Source organism: Agelaius tricolor, unplaced genomic scaffold (assembly GCF_023055355.1).
Source record: "Agelaius tricolor isolate 1412-34295 unplaced genomic scaffold, bAgeTri1.0.p SCAF_14, whole genome shotgun sequence".
In the NCBI taxonomy this organism is placed as follows: Eukaryota; Metazoa; Chordata; class Aves; order Passeriformes; family Icteridae; genus Agelaius; species Agelaius tricolor.
In genome coordinates, this window is record NW_027269274.1 from 5,867,206 (window position 1) to 5,886,177 (window position 18,972).

General features: G+C 46.3%; 1 protein-coding gene across 1 annotated transcript in view; it reads left to right on the forward strand.

Annotated features, from left to right (window-relative positions):
• The window catches only part of LRIG1 (leucine rich repeats and immunoglobulin like domains 1), a 94,479-nt gene extending 77,240 nt beyond the window's left edge, over positions 1-17,239 (forward strand). Inside the window, 9 exon segments of the mRNA XM_071439384.1 lie at positions 1,105-1,176; positions 3,228-3,391; positions 5,327-5,647; positions 6,998-7,279; positions 8,975-9,394; positions 10,696-10,818; positions 11,408-11,554; positions 12,648-12,920; positions 13,140-17,239. Coding sequence (XP_071295485.1) covers positions 1,105-1,176; positions 3,228-3,391; positions 5,327-5,647; positions 6,998-7,279; positions 8,975-9,394; positions 10,696-10,818; positions 11,408-11,554; positions 12,648-12,920; positions 13,140-13,372 — 2,035 coding nt within the window. The 3' untranslated portion in view covers positions 13,373-17,239.
• Positions 17,240-18,972: the final 1,733 nt, after the last annotated feature.

An 18,972-nucleotide genomic window follows, 5' to 3' on the forward strand; every position in this document is an offset into this window, starting at 1 on the left:
GAACAAAGTTGTAGAACATATGGGAAATTTGCATGCTCTTAATTTTTCGAGAGTATCACCTTGACTTGCCCATTACTGCTTTGCAGGCTGTTAGCAATGAAAAGAGGCTGGTGCAGGCACAGCACTCCCTCCTCCTTTGCCCCAGCTCCCTCCTAAACCCAGGCTCTGGCAGTGCCACGAGTTACAGATGGCTGGGTTTGATGCATCCCCACTCAACATCCCCATTCAGCACAACCCCCATTTGCAAGAAGTGAATTTTGGCTGCCTCTCTGTAATTTTTTTCTGTGTCCCAAGGCTGATGACTCCAGCAGTGATTCATGAATAACCTCCTTTCTTGGATTAAGACAAGTTAAAGTATATGTGACTGTGCTCTACATGTTTTATTGGCTGTTGATTGTATGAAATGTTATGGCCATCAAGAGCACACTGAAGAGTTCGGGCTGCCTGACTGGGAGTACGTTCCCAAATAAAGGTGCCCTTAGTGCTCTACTGAGATTGTCCTCTTTAGGCAGTGTTTGTCTGCCCTACCTGTCACTTGGTAAACTTCAGCCCTAAATCTGACACTGTGCTTTTTCAGAGAACAAATTATTTTTTTAATTAGCAATAGTTGTGAGGGAAGGCTTTAACCCCTTCCTTTAGAAATACTGGGATGTTTTTTTAAACCAAACAGTGTCCTCTCCAAGTCATTTTCAAATAATTCCTCAGATGCTGCTTAGTGCAAGTATTTGCTTTCTTTTATGTTTGCTGAAGGTCTAGCCTGGGGTGGGTACCACATTCCTGACTATCTTTGGTTATTGAGGGGGCTGAGGAATTTCTGAGCTATGGATGATGGAGGTAGCTCAGCCTGAGGAAGTGCAGTGAGAAGATGGGGTAGGGAATGACTTGGTGATTCAGTTAAGTGTAAGTTTTGTTGGCTGGCTATTGTTCAGCAATACTTTGATAATACAAAGATGTTTTGAGGAACATTTCTATGTAAGTGCTGAAGGCCTTAACTAGGACCTACCAGATCACCTTTTACTGGAGTCATTGCTTAAATCAGTGTGAGAGGCTGTGTCCCAGCCATGGCATCTCTTCTGTTGACCCTGCCTGTGGTTGTGCCTGCAGGAACCTGGGGGACAACGCCATCCGCTCCATCCAAGCCGATGCCTTTGCCAGGATGAGGAGCCTGAGGCAGCTGTAAGTGATTGTCCTGCTCACACCCACCCCAGGCAGGAGGGATCCTCCTGGCCCTGCACCTCAGCAGCAGCACAGGTGCTGCCCACACCACCACTCAGGCATTCCCCCCTCCCCTGCATGCTCCTCTGGGGGGTATTTTTACACATCAGGAGCTGTCATTGCATGTAATAGTGAGTGAAATTAGATCATGGGGACGGGTTCTTCCAGCAGGTTTGTGCTCTTATTGCCTGTGCAATTATTCATCTCCGTTCAGGAAGTCCAGCCCTGCTCCTGTTAGCCAGCTCTCCTCCTCACAGCACCATGGATTTAATTCCCAGTGGCCCATCTGCTCCCTTGCTGTTCCTGTGTTTAGGGTTCACACACAGGACTGATACTGCAGTGATAAGCACCATTTGAACTGCATGCACTTGTCATTCAGCCTTCTGGTGTAAAAATACAGATGTGTTATCAGAGCTGCTGCTTGTGCTCCAGGCTGGGGCTCTGCACTGTTATCAGACACTGTTTCCAGTCTTGCCTGGTTTCCTTTTCTCCTCTTCCCCGTAAATATTTAATCCACTGTCAGTGTGTTGCTATGCCCCAGAGTAGTGCAGTGTCTGTGGAACACAAAATCATTTATTTGGTATTTGGGCAGGTACTGGTTCTTGCTCCTGACATTGGAAATGGGAATCAGATGGTCACTGCTGGCAGTGACACTTGATACCAGTGACTGGGAGTGAAGAAGATAAACACTGTGTGTCTGTTATGTGATTAAAAACTTTATCTTCTGCACTGGCACTTGAAACAAAATTGAGATGAAGGATTGATCTTATTAGGAAGAGATAGTGAGATCCCAGATACTGTGAAGGAATGTTTATAAAAGGGAGAAGTTCAGATAGAGGACATTTACATGCAGAATGCATTGTGCTGAAGGATCTCCTGATCTGTCCCAAGTACCCAGGAGGGTTTTATGCCTTCATACATGATAGAGGCTACACATCTTTCTAGAACAGGAAAGAGAACAGCTTTGAAATGTCAAATCCCTATATTCTCTCTCTCTCCACTCAATTTCTTTCTTTTTCCCTTCCCTGCTCATTTCAAACTCCAGGATTTCCTGAGTTATTGGGTAGAAAATTAGCAGGAGATTCACATCTTGTAGTGCAGTGCTGGAGTTGGGATTCTCCTGGGCTCTTGATACCCTGCACTTGCATAGCTTGTAGGATTGCAGGACTGGAGCTCTCTCTGGGGCATTTCCCAGTCTCTGAGGCATCCTCACATTCAATTCCAAGGATCAGACTGAATTTTGCAAGCCAGACCAAAGTATGAAAGCCCTGTTTGTGTAAATTTACAATTCTTCGCTGGCCTTAGAGCTGTGCTGAGCCATAATTTGGCCCAGAATATTAAAAAGAACCCACATTAATCCCAAAGCTCCCTTTTTCTTTGCCCCTTTTCCTAGTGTTGGATCAGAGAATTACAGAATCCTACAATGGTGGGGTTGGAACTCAGGATGCTGAGAAATGTTTATGTGTTTTGTTTTCCAGACTAGTTACTGTTCCTGTGGGGTTTACACAAATATCTTTGGTCATTTCTCCTCTGCTGCTTCTTTTAATCAGTAAACACAACTCCAGGGTCACCTTATGGAAGGCAGGGTCTCTCTGCTTTCTGCTCTGCCATGGAGGGAACTCAAAGCCTTTCAGTGGGAGCTGGGTGTCCCCTTTCTCTCTGGTCATCAGCTAAATGCTGAATTTGGTCCCCACCAGGGGCTCAAACCCCAGAGGGGCAGAGCAGGAGCTCATTGATGTGTCTTGTCTGTTCCTGGGGATCACTCTGGGGGCTGGTTAATAATGACAAGGAGCTGCAGAGTGTCACTGCAGTACAGGAGGGGGTTTCTCTAAATGTGTCATGCCTGTAACACCTTCAGTGCCTCAAGGACATCCCTGCAGTCCTTTTTCTTCCTTCCACCCATGCTGGTGGGGGCAGGAGGAACGTGTTTAACATGAAAGGGCTGTGGGTTTCCCAGCCTTCCCTCCGTGCAGGACTCACAGCAGGCTGGTGTTGGTTTTGTTTCCCTGCAGCCACATTAACAGTGACAGCTTCCTCTGTGACTGCCAGCTGAAGTGGCTGCCCCAGTGGCTGGTGGAGAAGGAGCTGCAGTCCTTTGTGGTGGCCACCTGTGCCCATCCTGAGTCACTGAAGAGCAAGAGCATTTTTGCCATCCAGCCAGAGAGTTTTGTGTGTGGTAAGTTCTTGCCTGCGTGTTTTGAGGTTGTGTGAAGGGTAGGAGTCACTTGGGAAACATTTTCTTTGAGTACCAGCATGTTATTATGAGAGGGTTTCTGTTTTGTTTTGTTATTCAGTGGGATCAAAGGAAGCCCAAGCCTGCATTTAAAAAATTTGTCATTGGCTACAATTTATTTCCCACTAAAACCACACAGTGGATTGCTTGCATCCAGAGTATTCCTTGCAGGGCTCCCTGAGTATTAAATCAAAAGGGACTAAGGCCCGTTCCACTTCCAGATGGGGCTGCACAGACACTTCCCCAGTCCTCTCTGTTTGATAGTATCAAGCCTGCAGCTGTAATTTTTTTCCTTCTGCAGTGTTCTGAGCTCTTTCTTTGGATTTGTGTTCTTCACCCATCTTTTCTCCCTCTTGGAGACAGCAAAGAGTTAAAAACAAACCCCAGAGGAGAATCCCTCCATCACAGCTGCTTCTTTGGGGCCAGTAAGGCCCACCCAAATACTGCAGCTCACTCTGCACCTGAGCTATGGTTTCAAAGCAGCTTTACTTAATACCAGCACACATAAACATCTACTACTTTTCTCATAAGGGAAAAAGAAATTTAAATCATCAGAAGAGGCCAAATCAGTGCTGCTCAGGCATCCAGGTTTTGGGGAAAAGAAAGGCTTGGTTTGGGAGCCAAACCCTGTGCAGTGGAGCCAACCAGTGAGGATCCTGGGTGGAGCTGCACATGGCTGTTGGAAGGAAAAATGAGCTTTTGCAAACAGCATTTAACTGAGCTGAATGCATGACTTGCACTGAACAGGGAGCAGCAGAAGCTTTGTTCCAGTGTCCCTCCTGATCCCCCAGTGACACTCTCTGCCTAGGTGGCCCCTGTCTGAGCAGGCTGGGAGGGAGCCTTGCTGTGCTCATCTGGAAGAAGAGATCTTGAAAGCTCCATCCCCACAGCAACATCACAAAGCAAAAGCAGCTTTGCTTCCTGGTGCCTGCCAAGTCCTCCAGGCACTAGTAGTCCTGGTTCCAGAGGCCTGGCTGTTTAATTAAACCTTAGTCAAATATTAAATTACACCATTTGTAGAAACCTAATAAATGAATCTGCTTGGATCCTTGCTAAAACCAACAGTCTTCAGGGCAGAGAGCGAGTGTGCAGAGCTTTCCACCCTGGTCGGGTGACAGGCAAATACAGCTGCTTCTGCTTTGAGAGTCATGGAGTCCTTTAGGCTGGAAAAGACCTCTAAGATCTTTTAACTTTAACTTACTTACCATTAACTTACTGCAGCCAAACACACCACTAAACCAGGGCCCTGAGTGCCACATTGACACATGATTTAAATACCTCCAGGGATGGTGACTCCAGCACCTCCCTGGTCCCTGAGCAGCCTGTTCTGGTGCCTGACAGCCTTTTTGGGGAAGAAAGGTTTCCTATTAGCTAATCTAAACCTCTCCTGGCACAACTTGAGGCCATTGCCTGGGAGAAGAGAACAATCCCCACCTCACTAAAACCTCTTGTGAGCGATTTTCCCTGGAGGGGACACTTGCAGCCCTTTAAATGTCCTCTCCCGTCCTACTTCATGCCAATACAGGTCTGGAGGTGAGGTTTTAAGTTCAGTTGTGCTCTTCATGCATGGATTATACAAAGAAGGACAACCTGAATATGGTCTGAATATCTTCTTCAGACCATAGTATCTTTCTCAGATTCACTTGGTGAAGGAGCTGGGTGTCTTGTAGGTGTCTGAGGTCACTCAGTGACCACCTCAGCCCACTGAAGGAACCAGAGGAACAACAGTCCCATGTAAACCAACAACTAACTCAGTGGAGCTGTGTGTGGCACACCTGCTCTACAGAGCACTGCTTATTTCTCATTTCACCTCTTGGCTTGCTCCAGCCTCCCCTCAGAGCCCAGCACTGACTCTTCATTGCTGCTCTTTCCTCCCAGATGATTTCCCCAAGCCCCAGATCATCATCCAGCCCGAGACGACGGTGGCTGTCCTGGGCAAGGACATCCGCTTCACCTGCCTGGCTGCCAGCAGCAGCAGCTCCCCCATGGTGTTTGCCTGGAAGAAGGACAACGAGATGCTGCACAACGCCGAGATTGAGAACTTCGCGCACGTGCGCGCCAAGGACGGGGAGGTGATGGAGTGCACCACCATCCTGCACCTGCGGCACGTCACCTTCGCGCACGAGGGCCGCTACCAGTGCGTCATCACCAACCACTTCGGCTCCACCTACTCCAACAAGGCCAGGCTCACTGTGAATGGTGAGTGGGAGCTGCCTCCTCCTCTTCTTCTCCTTAGCCTGAGCTCCTGCTGAATCGTGGCACAATTCTGTTGTGTTTGCGGGGTGCCCCGATGAAAGGAGGGAGGATGAACCTGACTCCATGTTCTTATTATTTTATGATGCTATAATATATCAAAGAATGCTATACTAAACTATACTAAAGAATACAGAAAGGATACTTAAACAATGCTAAAAAGATAATAATGAAAATTCGTGACTCTCTCCAGTCTTGGCACTGATTGGCCATTGAGTCAATACAATTCACACCCGAATTCAGTGAAACAATCACCCATGGGTAAACAATCTCCAAACACATTCCACATTAGCAAAACACAGGAGAAGCAAATGAGATAATAATTGTTTCCCTTTTCTCTGAGGCTTTCCCAGGAGAAAAATCCTGGGTGAAGGGATTTTTCCAGAGAATGGGAATGCCACACAATTCCTTGCTCCTGAGGGTCCGTTCCTAATGGCGAGCTCTTGACCTCTGCACAGCAGCTGTTTGTATCTCAGTGGATGCTGGGAAATGTCCTGTGAGGAGCACACACCCTTTTGTGTTGGCTGCCATCCAGCCAAGCACTTCAGCATGCATGTTCTTAGCAGCCTGAGCTGCTGCTCTTTGGCTGCTCAGGTAGATGAGCACGACGGCGCGGCTGGAGTGCGCTGTAGCTGTGATATTTTCTGAAAAATCCTTTCTTTAGGATTTTTTCTCCTGAGAAGCCTCAGGAACAAAATGTAAACAATGATTATCTGCTGTTGTAGAATGCAACAGGTAGATCTTTGATGGCCCATGTTAGTTGTTCCTAATTAATGGCCAATCACAGTCAGCTGGCTCAGACTCTCTGAGACACAAGTTTTTGTTATCCTTCTTTTTCTTTTTCTGTTCTTAGCTTACCTTGTGATGAAATCTTTTCTTGTATTCTTTTAGTATAGTTTTAACATAATATATATCATAAAATAATAAATCAGGCCTTCTGAAACATGGAGTCAGATCCTCATCTCTTCCCTCATCCTCGGACCCCTGCGAACACTGTCACAGTGCGCGGCTGAGGGCCACCTTAATCCCTCTGTGTGAAGGAAAGCAGAACTGCCCAGAAGACATTATTTCCCCACAGAACCACTCACACTCTTTTCTTACTTTCCCTCTATCAGTGCTGCCATCATTTATCAAAACTCCCCACGACATCGCGAGCCGGACGGGCACGACGGCGCGGCGGGAGCGCGTGTCCGACGGCCACCTTAATCCCTCTGTGGGAAGGAACACAGAACCGCCCAGACAACGATATTTCCCCAGAAAATCACTCACACCCTTTCCTTGCTTTTCTTCCATCAGTGCTGCCATCGTTTATCAAAACCCCCCACGACATCACGAGCCGGACGGGCACGACGGCGCGGCTGGAGTGCGCGGCCGAGGGCCACCCCGCGCCGCAGATCGCCTGGCAGAAGGACGGCGGCACCGACTTCCCCGCGGCCCGCGAGCGCCGCATGCACGTCATGCCCGACGACGACGTCTTCTTCATCACCGACGTCAAGGTGGAGGACATGGGCGTCTACAGCTGCACGGCTCAGAACTCGGCGGGCTCCGTGCTGGCCAACGCCACCCTCACCGTGCTGGGTGAGACGCCTTTGGGCTTTTGTGTGTTTGTAATTGTGTCATGTGGTTGTGATCCTGCAGTTCTGTAGTGTATGGCTCTAAAGTGCATAGAGAGTGTTAGGCGCTGTTCGTCCATTTTGGTCAGACAAAGCAGTTCCTCTCTAGGCCCAGGAATCAAGGACACATCACTGTCTCCCTGCCCTGAGAGATGGAATCAAAAGTCAGTTGGGGAAGAGCAAACTTGGGGTGAATGACTTCATTACCTGAAGCTGTAATTGGAAGATTAACCCCCAATATGCAAATGGACCAAACTTATAAAAGTGTAAAAACCCATGACTCATCATCCATTTTTGGGCGTAGTCCCTGGGGGTGCTTTCATCTGCCCTAAATGAACCTGAAGAGGCCCTTCAATAAATATAACTGCTTTTATTCCCTTAATTTTGTCTGGCCTCCATTTTTAGGTAGTCCCAAAAAGGCATCACCAGTGCCCCAGAAGGCCAAGTGCAAATGGGAGCAGGGAGGGATGGCCATTAAGCTCTTTACCAGTTGCAGATAAAAGAGACAGAGTCAAATGGTCTGCTTAGTCTTGTTTAATTCTTTTACACTGTAGTTCACTAATGAAAAATACCTGTTAAGTAAGAGAAGGAGCTGTAAGTTGCATCTCCTCTTGTGCTGAGGAAGCCTCTCCAACCAGCCTATTTCCTGTCTGGGAAAATGATTTCAAAAGGAAATTGCACTTCATCTCTCTTGCTCTGTGAAATACTTCACTTTTCAGCTGTTGGCATATGTCCTCAGAAGTTTCTTGTTGGGAAAACTTAACAGCAGTTGGTTGTGGGAAGTGAAACCTTGGCTGTGGTTGTTAGATCTGTTGTGGTGTGTTGTGTCTGTTATATTCCTGAGCACATGCCTGCTTCGTGCCTTGCTGTGTCTGCAGGAACACGAGGAACTTTCAGTGCTGTTAAATCTGACAGGGATTTTAGGGACAGTTGTTACACCATTGTTGGGGAAGATGAAACAGGAAAGCCTTATAAATATGATTGTCTGGCAAAAGATTTTGAGAATATAGAAACTATAAGCAAGATTGAAATGAAAGCAAGCTTTGAGATCCCTTAGTTACTGAACAACTGGAAAAGAGTGGTGTGGCTGGCTGAAGGTAATCCCCTTTTGATGAATTAATACCCTCTGTCTGCAGACAGGTCCAAGGGTCAGAGCAGACCCTACTAACTTAGCAGAAGGGTCCAAAGAGTAGTTTATAGGGTTTAAAATGTAACACAGTATGGCAATGTAATGATTCTTATAGGCTGTATGTAAATGCTATAAGATTTGTATATTGTAGTAGATTGGTTAGTGAGAATCAGAATATTCAACACAGAAGAAGATTTATTGTATTGTAACGGGAGCCTCACTCTCTTACCTTTTTTACTCCCTTACGTTCTTACCCTCTTACTCTCTCACCCTCTCATCCTCTCTACCCCTCTCTTCTCTCGGGCCTGCTCTGAGCTGTGGCTGGCAGCTCCCAGCAGGGCCCTGCACCGAGGCCCTTTGCAATAAACCCCAAATCCCAGCAGGGCCCTGCATCCAGGCCCTTTACAATAAACCCCAAGTTCCAAGCCCTGGCTTCAGAGATCTCTCGTTTCCGTCCATCCCGACTGTCCTACCCCCATCACTCCTACACACCATCCCTAAAACTCAATTTCTGTGCTTGTTCTCCTGCAGAGACACCATCCTTGCTCCATCCCCTGGAAGATCACGTGGTGTCCGTCGGCGAGACCGTGGCTCTCCAGTGCAAAGCCACGGGCAGCCCCCCGCCCCGCATCACCTGGCTGAAGGGTGACCAGCCCCTGGTGGTGACAGAGAGGCACCACTTCACCTCGGGCAACCAGCTGCTGATCGTCAGGAACGTGGTGCTGGAGGACGCGGGCAAGTACACGTGTGAGATGTCCAACACGCTGGGCACGGAGCGCGCGCACAGCCACGTCAGCATCCTGCAGGCGCTGGGCTGCCGCAAGGACCGCACCACCGTGGGCATCATCACCATCGCCGTGGTCTGCAGCATCGTGCTCACCTCCCTCGTCTGGGTCTGCATCATCTACCAGACCAGGAAGAAGAGTGAAGAGTACAGTGTCACCAACACAGGTAGCTGCAGTGTCCTGAGGTCCCCTCTAACCTTTTGTGCTGGCAGGGATCCCATCGAGGCTGAGCCAGCTCGGCAGGGAGCTCCACAGGGATCCCATCCCTGAGCCGGCTCGGCAGGGAGCTCCGCAGTACCCTGGAACTGCAGCTTCTCTTGGCTCCCAGGGCTGGAACCAGCTCTCACTGGCTGCTGAACCACATTCAGAGCTGCATTTCTCCCCTTGGCTTGCTCTTCAGGAAGGTCTTTTCCACTTGGCTGTAGTTCTGGCCATTGCTTTGCTACTTTGGCTTTCCATGACCATAAATGATAACTTTTGAGACAGTCTGGATGATGTTTATGATGCTGGGAACCTGCCTTGTATTTTGGAAATCTGTATTTTCAAAGTCTTCAAAGTCAAAACTTGAAAAATCGGACTTCTAAGCTGGAATCCCTTTTTTCCATGTTGGCTGTGGGGAGGTGGGTCTCTGTTACTTTTTAGAGGAAGAATTAGCATATATTGCTTTCTCCTGATATCAGAGGGGATAATTTGGTGCTGAAATAGATGTTGCAGTGAGAATAAAATCTCCTGCCCTCCTTACACAGCCTCTGAACAAAACAGAAGTATGGAAGAACCAGCCTAAGACCTTCCCAGCCTGCTTGGAATTTCCAGCCTTCCTTAGCTTTAGATAGAGTACAAAAGGATTTTTAAATACATGGGCTAGGTAGGAAGTCTTGGACAGCCTATTAGCAGTGTATTAGTGTGTATTAGCAGATGTATTAGTGGGATTCTTTTCTAACTTCTTTTTTTAGTTCTCAAAATCCACAGCTTTGTGCCCAATATAATTGAGTTTCACTTGGTTTTGTGTGGCAAGGGAAACTGAAATTGCCTGATAGAAAATGGAGAAGGCCAAGAGGCTTAAGACTTATTTCCTGCTTAAGAGAATCAAACACCCTTTTCTGCAAAATACTTTTACTCCTGACTTCAGGAGGCAGAAGACTTGAGTCAAAGGAAGGACTGAATTTCAGAGGAAAGAGAAGGATTTACTAATTCTGAATAAATAGTTCTACTGCACCTACTATGTACTGACCATGCCACATGCAAACACTCAAAGTGCCTTTATCAGCACTCTCTCCCACAGCTTTAAGCTTTGAAAAATCAGGAATGGGGCTTCTGAGGGGAAAGGAATATTTAGGCAGTTCAGTTTCCAGTGCATCTACAGAAAACAACCCCTTCTAGATCTGGTCCCAAATCCCCCTTGAAAATGTGAATTTCCTTTGAAAAATCCTGCTGGGAGCTGACTTTTCCCTTCTGCCATTGCTCTAGATGAGACTATAGTGCCTCCTGACGTGCCCAGCTACTTGTCCTCCCAGGGGACTCTGTCGGAGCGCCAGGACGTGGCCATTGGAGTGGACACCCAGCAGCCCAACGGGCACATGGACAGCAATGGTGAGCAGTGCTTTCATTGCTCTGTGATGCTGGCTCTGAACTTGATATGGGAGGTAGAAATCTCAGCCCAGGGTGCTTCTGTGTGTTTGTGTTTGTTCTGAGTTATCTGAGAGATCTTTATAATGTTACTCCTGCATTTATGCGGAGCAGGGATCTGTGTTTGACTTCACAGAGCTCTCCTCTCCCTGGAGTAAGTGTTCCTACAAGCTGACTGCCTCAGAAACTGCTCAGTCAGGCCCTAAGGACTGGACTGGTTTTTTGCTAATTTTGGATTCTGTTTTTGGCAGCAGAGTTACCCACAGTCATACCAGAAAATGCATTAACATTGCCTGTCCCTGCCTTCAGGCTTTGAAATTAAATGTTGGGGTTTTACACTATTTAAACACAGCACATTAGGAAGGAGAAGTTAAGAGTACTGAACAAAGATCCTCGTGAGATTGTGCAGCACTTACTCTGTTAAATGTTTGCTGAAAATTATCTTTTATCTCCATTTCTATTTTCTCTCCCTTTTCCAGTGTAAGTAAGACCAACAAGTCATTTAACTGAGCAGATGGCTGTGATCTTTACCCAGATGGTTTGTTTGTTACAGGGATGTGTCAAGCTGATGCTGGAAGGTGTCCAGATGTTGAAGCTCCTGCTGTAGGTTGTAGACAGCCCAAGCTGTGTATCAGCTATAACAAAGACACTTGGAAAACTGAGGACATGGCTGATGGAATGCTTGTTCCAGATAAGACAGGTACAAAACCCATTAATCTGGGAAGGCATTTCATGTTTGTACAGATCACAAAACCCTCCAAGTCAGACAGCATTAACACAAAAAATTGTTACCTTCAGAGAAAAAAAAAAGCTCAGAATGATTCTCAGGTGCAAGCACAAAAAATTTACTTTCTCCTGCTTGCTGTGATTCTCTCTGAAGGTTGAATAGTTGGAATTTGAGGAACCATCAGAAAGAGGCAGAGTAAAGCTCCCAGTTGACATTTTGCACAGCTGGTTGATGGGAATTTTGATTTGAAATATTCTTAAATTATGAGAACACTTTCTGAACTGAAAGTGTTAAATTTTTTCATGCTCTTTTAAAAGGGCTGTTGACTTCAAAGCTCAGCTTTTTAATTTGTTTTCAAAATTTAAAGGTTGTTTTGGGCACTACACCTGCCTCTGCTCTTTGCCAATTTCTATGGTGTTCCACTCATACTTTTCTACTTTTAGGATGTGCTTTCTGTTCTCACACTGCATTGTAAAAGGCACAGAAAATCAGCCAATGAAACAAATTTTCTCTCTAGGAGAAACTAATGTGAAGTTAAATAATGGAAAGTTGTTGAGTGCACTAAGGAAATTAACTTTCAACTTTCTTAGAAACTCCTTGCTGCTTTGAATCCTGCTCATCTGTTCATACCATTACCAGTAATAACATATTTTGAGATAACAGTGCAAGCTGATGCTGCTCCCTGTAAAGCAGCAGCACAAAAATAAGAAAGGTAACTTGGTATTTTAAAGCAGCTACAGTAAAGTTCCACTTTGCACTTCTACCCTGATTAGAAAGTTTGGGAAAGGAAATAAATGCATAAATAAATGCATAGTTTATTTAAAAAAAAAGTTACAAGTACTTTGGAGTGAAAATGAATCCCTAACTAACTAAAGCTGTTAATTGGAACTACCTTGAGTGATGGTGGATGTGTAGTAGCCCTGTGTTAGACCACGAAGTTATTTAGTGAGAGATTCCCCCAGTGAGCTGCACAGAACTGCCCTTTCCTTCCATGATCTGTGTGCTCCAGTGCTGACCCCTTCCAGCTGCTCCTCTCACCCTGTTGATTTTCCCTTCTTCCCCCAAGGCTACGGGCTGCCCGTGGTGTGCACGGAGTGCAGCGGCAGCGCGGACAGCGAGAGCGTCCACCCCTACCCCAAGGACTGCCAGGGCCTAAAGACTGTGGAGAGCACCCACCCCAATGCACTGAGCAGCAGGGAGCACCAGAGGAAGAGGGGTGCAGGCACCAGCCTTCTTCATGCCCAGCCCTGCAATGGCATTGCCAGTGGCAAGAGGGTGGAGACAGACGGGACCCTCTACCCCAGCAACCACGACAGGATACGGCCCGAGGGCGCGCTCGGTACGTCCTTCCTCGGGTCACCTCTGGTCCCCAGGGCCACCAGCAGGGCTGTGGCACAGCCCCACGTGCTCCCCTCAGCCTGGGGATGGCAGTGGTGGGGTTGGTTTGGGCAGAGGATAGAATTGTTAGGGTTGGGAAGAGCCTCCATGGCTATGGAGGGTGGGAGTGCTTGGCGGGCTGAGGGTCACCTAACCATGCTGCTCCTTTGGGGTTTTGCAGGCTCTACACAAGCAGCAGCAAAGCCTTCAGAGCTTAACAACCTTAATTTGGTGAGAGCTTCGCCTGCAGGAGGGTCACTAAAGCAACTGAACGTGCTTCCTGAAATATCCCCAGCACTACTGGATCTGCAGGGGGAAGCAGACGTGGAGCAGGCTCTCCTGCCCAGCAGCAGCACAGCCCAGCCCCACGACTCCACTCATGAGCCCAAGCTGCCCAACAGGTCTCTGGACTGAGAGCACAGACTGACTGCCACGTGCAAATTAACAAACACACTATTACTTTTTTAAGATTTTTTTTTCTTTTTTTGCACAGAGTATATAGGCTACTTACTTCTACCTCGAATCTTGAACTGATGGCCTGGCAAAGGCAACCAACTGAGGTATGAGAAACAAGCTTGTATGGGGAACAAACTCCTGTTCGAGCGTCATCTGATTGTACATAGTTTAAAACTTCCCTGAGAAGTATGAAGTGTTCAAAAGTCAACTTGCATATGAAGCACATAAATGCAAGGGATTATTGTGTAAAGAGAAAAAGTATTTGATACAATTGTACATAAGAGTTTTCATATATAAATATATATATAAAAAAAATATATATCTTTTACAGAGGCTATTTTAATCTTTAGTGCATGGAAAACTGAGTGAAATTTTACAATTTTGGCAATATTGTTTTCAGTATCAGGTTGCTGTTAAACTTTGTGAGAGAAATAATTCTGGTGCCTTAAATGCATAAACAGAACTTTTAAAAGCCAGACTGTTCCAAGGGGATTGTCCTCTTTTCAGTGGAAGTTCCTTTACACCATGTACACTGGGGTTGGGGCAATCCCAGGTACTGGTTGGGTGGAAAAGTGACCAGGAACAGCCCTGTGGAGAGGGATTTGGGGGTGTTGGTGGGTCAGAGGCTGGGCATGCCCTAGCCATGGGTGCTCACAGCCCAGAAATCCAACCATGTCCTGGCCTGCATCCAGAGCATTGTGGGCAGCAGATTCTCCTCTGCTCCACTCAGGTGAGGCCCCACCTGGGGTTCTGCACACACTTCTGGTGCCCTCAATGTAAGGAGTAATGGGTTCAAACTGAAAAAGGGGAAATTTAGGTTAGATACAGAAGAAATTGAAATTCTTCCCTGTGAGGGTGGTGAGGCACTGGTACAGGTTGCCAGAGAAGCTGCAGATGTCCCATCCCTGTAGGTGTTCAGGCTGGATGCACTTCTGAGCAACCTGGACTAAGGAAAGGTCTCCCTGCCCATGGCAGGGGGTTGGAACAAGATCATCTTTAAGGTCAGGACAGGCTGGATAGATGGGCTAAATCCAACAACATAAAATTGAACAAGTCCAAGTGCTGGGTCCTGCACTTTGGCCACAACAACCCCTGCAGTGTTACAGGCTGGCACAGAGTGGCTGGACAGTGCCCAGAGTTCAGAAAGGGACCTGAGGGCACTGGGTGGCACCTGCCTGGACATGAGCCAGCAGAGTGCCCTGGTGGCCAAGGAGGCCAATGGCTGCTGGTCTGTGCCAGGAATGGTGAGGCCAGCAGGAGCAGGGAGCTCACTCTGCCCTGCCCTGGGCACTGCTGAGGGCACACCCTGAGTGCTGTGTCCAGTCCTGGCCCCTCAGTTTGGGAAGGACCTTGGGACCCTCGAGCGCATCCAGAGGGGCTGGGAACACAAACCCTGAGAGGAACCCCTGAGGGAGCTGGGGGTGCTCAGCCTGGAGAAAAGGAGACTCAGGGGTGACCTTATCACTCTCTACAACTCCCTGAAATGTGGCTGGAGCCAGGTGGGGGTCAGGCTCTTTTCCCAGGCAACCCCTGACAGAATTAGAGGATACAGCCTTAAGCTGTGCCAGGGGAAGTTTAGGCTGGACATTAGGAAAAAATTCCTCACAGAAAGTGACTGGACATTGGAATGGGCTGCCCAGGGAGATGGTGGAGTCACCGTGCCTGGATGTGTTTAAAAAAAGCCTGGATCTGGCACTTAGCCATGGTTTAGATGATAAGGTGGTGTTAGGTCATAGGTTGGACTTGATCATCTCAAAGGTCTCTTCCAGCCTAGTTAATCCTGTGATTCTGTCCCTTCCAACCCAAGACTTTCTGTGATTCAATTGGATTACTTAGCACAAATTTCCTTCCCCTTGGAAATTTATTGTACTTAACACATTTAATAACAGAGATCTTCAATTGTGTCAAATGAAATTTATAAAGAAAAAAAAGCAGCGAGCAATTACATAGCAACCTGATATTTTCCTGTTGGTGGAAGAACTTGAATTCCATTATTTTTCAAAACTTCATAAAAATTAGTATTTGAACTGTGACTGTGTGAGACTTCAGAGTGGACCACACAGGAGGCACTAAATAGCTCTTCAGCAGTGTAGAGCCCCAAAACAACCAGAGGAAAAGGCTGTTTTGACTGGGAAGAAGTTGTTACCAAAATAAATAACTTGTGCAGTAAACCAGGGGTGGTCTCACACCAGTGCACCTCTCAAACACGTCATCACAGAGGTTTTACCTGCCATGTGTGCACAGCTCTGAGCACCACAGCCTCACCACAGGCCCTTCCCCTCCCAAAGGGACCCAGCTCTACCTGTCTGAGGTGTGTGCAGCAATCCAGCCTTGCCCTGCTTAGAATAAATAACCTGTGCCAGTGTAATGCATTTTCACACCCAAAACCCACATCTGTTCTGTGGGGGTTTGAAACCATAGAGCTGTTTTGACAACAAAACTGAACTGTACTCCTGAGGGGACAGCTGTATCACTAATTCATCCAATACCTTTTTTTTTCTGCAACACAATATTACACTTTGTAGTTGAACAGCCAGACTCTATATGAAAACATCACCTTCAAGTGAGTTATGCTGCCTTGTGTAGCAATTCTGGGCTAGTTAGAAATACACTTGTTTTATCAGGAAAACTGTGGATTCATGGTTGAACAGACTTCTAAATGGAAATGTCCCAAATGTTTTTATGTGGTCTTTTAAGTTCATCCATTAATGGGGGGGTATATAAAGAAATGCCCACCTCAGTCAAACAGATCTTTGTCACTTCTGACTTCACAATGACGCTTTTTATTTATAGGAAGGTTGCTTTCTGTTGGTGTTTGTTGGTACCTGTGGATGGAGGACTCCCAGTTCTTTGTGATTTGAGTTCTGCTAACATGAGGTTGCTAACTCTGGTGATGACTACTTAGGGGCAGGTTTATCATGGGTGGGAGGGGGTGTTGTTCCTTTTTTCCTTAGGAGCAACCCAAATCCCAGTTCCAGTGAGGCCGAGTCTGGGAATCCACCTTTGCCAGGACTGTGGTTCAGAACAAGCAGCAGAGACAAGGGCAGAAACACTTCATGGTCACTTGAGCTCCATCACTGAGGGACTTGTCCCAGGGCTGTGTGGGCTTTCAGGGAGTGGCTGCAAGCTGCCCCTTGGTTTGTCACAAGCTGGTCCTGCCCAGCCTCAGCTCCTGTAAGGGAAGGAGCTGGGGGTCAGGGGGAGCAGCAGCTGCCCCTGGATGAAGCCAGGCATAATTCAGCCAGTACCTGTCTGTCCCAGTCCCTGACTATTGACACGATTGCACTTTGAGACAGGCGGCGAATTATGGTGAGTGCCAAGTTTATTCAGAGCAAAGGAAATGGAGGTTAGAAAATTATAAACCGAGCACAGTTTTCCCTTTGCTGAAGGGAAAAGTGCTCCAGAACTAACTCATGGAACCAGGGACATGGGGGAGATGGGAATGATTCAATGGGCTCGTTTTGCTGGCAGAAATGTCATCACCAGTGCAGATACAAAAGCATATTTGCCATGTTAACATTGAAAATAATGGTTCTGAATAAAGTTAACTGCCTAATGTTATGACTTCCACTAAATATGTGAATTTGCTGCTTCTAAGAGGCAATGTGAAAGAGGAAGTATTACTTTTGTGTACAAATTTATTTATTTATTAGAGAATTTGGTACAATGTTGTACATTGAAAAACATGTAAGATATTGAAGTGTCTAACAAACGGCATTGAAGTGTCTTTAATAAAGGTTCATTTATAATATTACAGCTGATCTGTTGAGAGTGAGCTTTTGGGAGTTTCAGTTGGAAATTAAATAAAATTCTAATCCATTGCTATATCTCTTTCCTGTCTTTCTGTCATGAAAATGGAGATTTAACTCCCAAAGTACCTGCTCTTGAAATTGGGCCATGAGATCGTGGGGCTCTGACAGCCTGGCATGTGGATGGGGTGGAATTTGGGGCTGGATGGAAAAATACAATACAGAACTTGTAGGAAATACATTTCCAATATATCAGCTTGCTTTAGTATCTGGCAAGTCCCCCCTATTTTGGCAGTGAGAACAGAACAGATGAGGGGTAGGGTGTGTGTGTGTGTGTGCAAGTAAAAACAGGGCCAGGACAGCACCAGACCCAGCTGCAGTTGTGAACACCTCTGGTGTTCCCAAAATCCAACCCCACCCTGGGTGGAAATTCCAGGGGTAGCTTTGGAGATAAGCCTGAATTCCTGCTTCAACTAAAAATCTTAATTCAGCTTCTGTAGATTTTTTAAAAATTGAAATTAATTCCCCCTTGAAATTATCACTTTGGGTATAAAGCAGGTTGTCTAAGAATATTCAAAGTTCCTTAACACATCTAGGAGTTAAAATTTTTTAAAACTGAGAGGGGTTTTAAGAGGCTGGTGCCTGGTGTAAAATTTGTTATCCCACTTTATCCTAGTAATGGGCTACATTAAATTTTGGTAAACTTGAAATAAAACATTGCTAAAACTTAAGGCAAACAGTCATAGAGGAACCCATGCATTTTTTGGTCTATTTTTTCTCCCTGCAATTCCAAAACTAAAAATGTCCTTTTTATCCATATTAGGCAAACTGGTGCATGCAGAACAGCCCTGGCCACCTGCTGGGGCTGTCAGTTGCCTGCTGCCATTCCCAGGTACCTTTGGCCTTTGGTGCAGAGCTGCTCCACTGGCACACAGGAAGGGGAATCATTTTTTGGATGGGTTTTGGTTGGGGTTTTTTATTTTAATTTTAAAAAAAAAGGTGATGACAAAAACTGATTCTGCAATATTAAATAAAAACAACAAAAAAATGCACCATTTGGACCCAATGATATAAAGATGATTATTTACAGCTCAAGTAATTAAATGCATCAACTGCAGTGTTAACCCCCTCACCATGTTTAAAGAGCTTCAATAGAAAATGTGATGTACATTTTTGGGACAGAGTAATAAATCTCCCTCTCCCCCAGCCCCCAAAATTGAATGTGATACATGTATTTATAGAATGTCATAAAAGAGACAGCCTCAAAATGGCAGGAAGCACAGCTACACCAAGCCATGCTAATGAGCAGTGTTACCAACCAGCCAATACAGGACTTGGCTGAATTCCCCATTTTAATTGAAGATTATTTTTTAAGAATTATGTCCTTTGTTCTGTATGCTTTACTTGTCTGCCAATTATTTTCTAAGTTTTGGCCTCTAAAAAGTCTTACTACTCTGTCATGGATAGCAGTATATATATATATATATATATAATACTGCTAATATGTTTTATTATATATATTTATATATAATAAGACACCCAGCCTGTGCTGTAGGCACTCTGGGCAGGGCTCTGGTGTCACTGGTGTCAGGACACTGACCTGGTCTGGTGTTTGTTCTCCCTCTACATCAGCAGAACTCTGATGTTCTCCCTGCTTTGCCCTCCCTGCTTCCCTCCCAGGTTTCCATCCCAGCACTTCCATCCTCCTGCAGCTTCAGCAGCTGAGGGATGAAGACCAAAAGAAGGCAGAGCTCCGTGTCTTTGCACAAGCACAGCTGTAAAATAACACAAGCCTGTGCTTTTACTGGA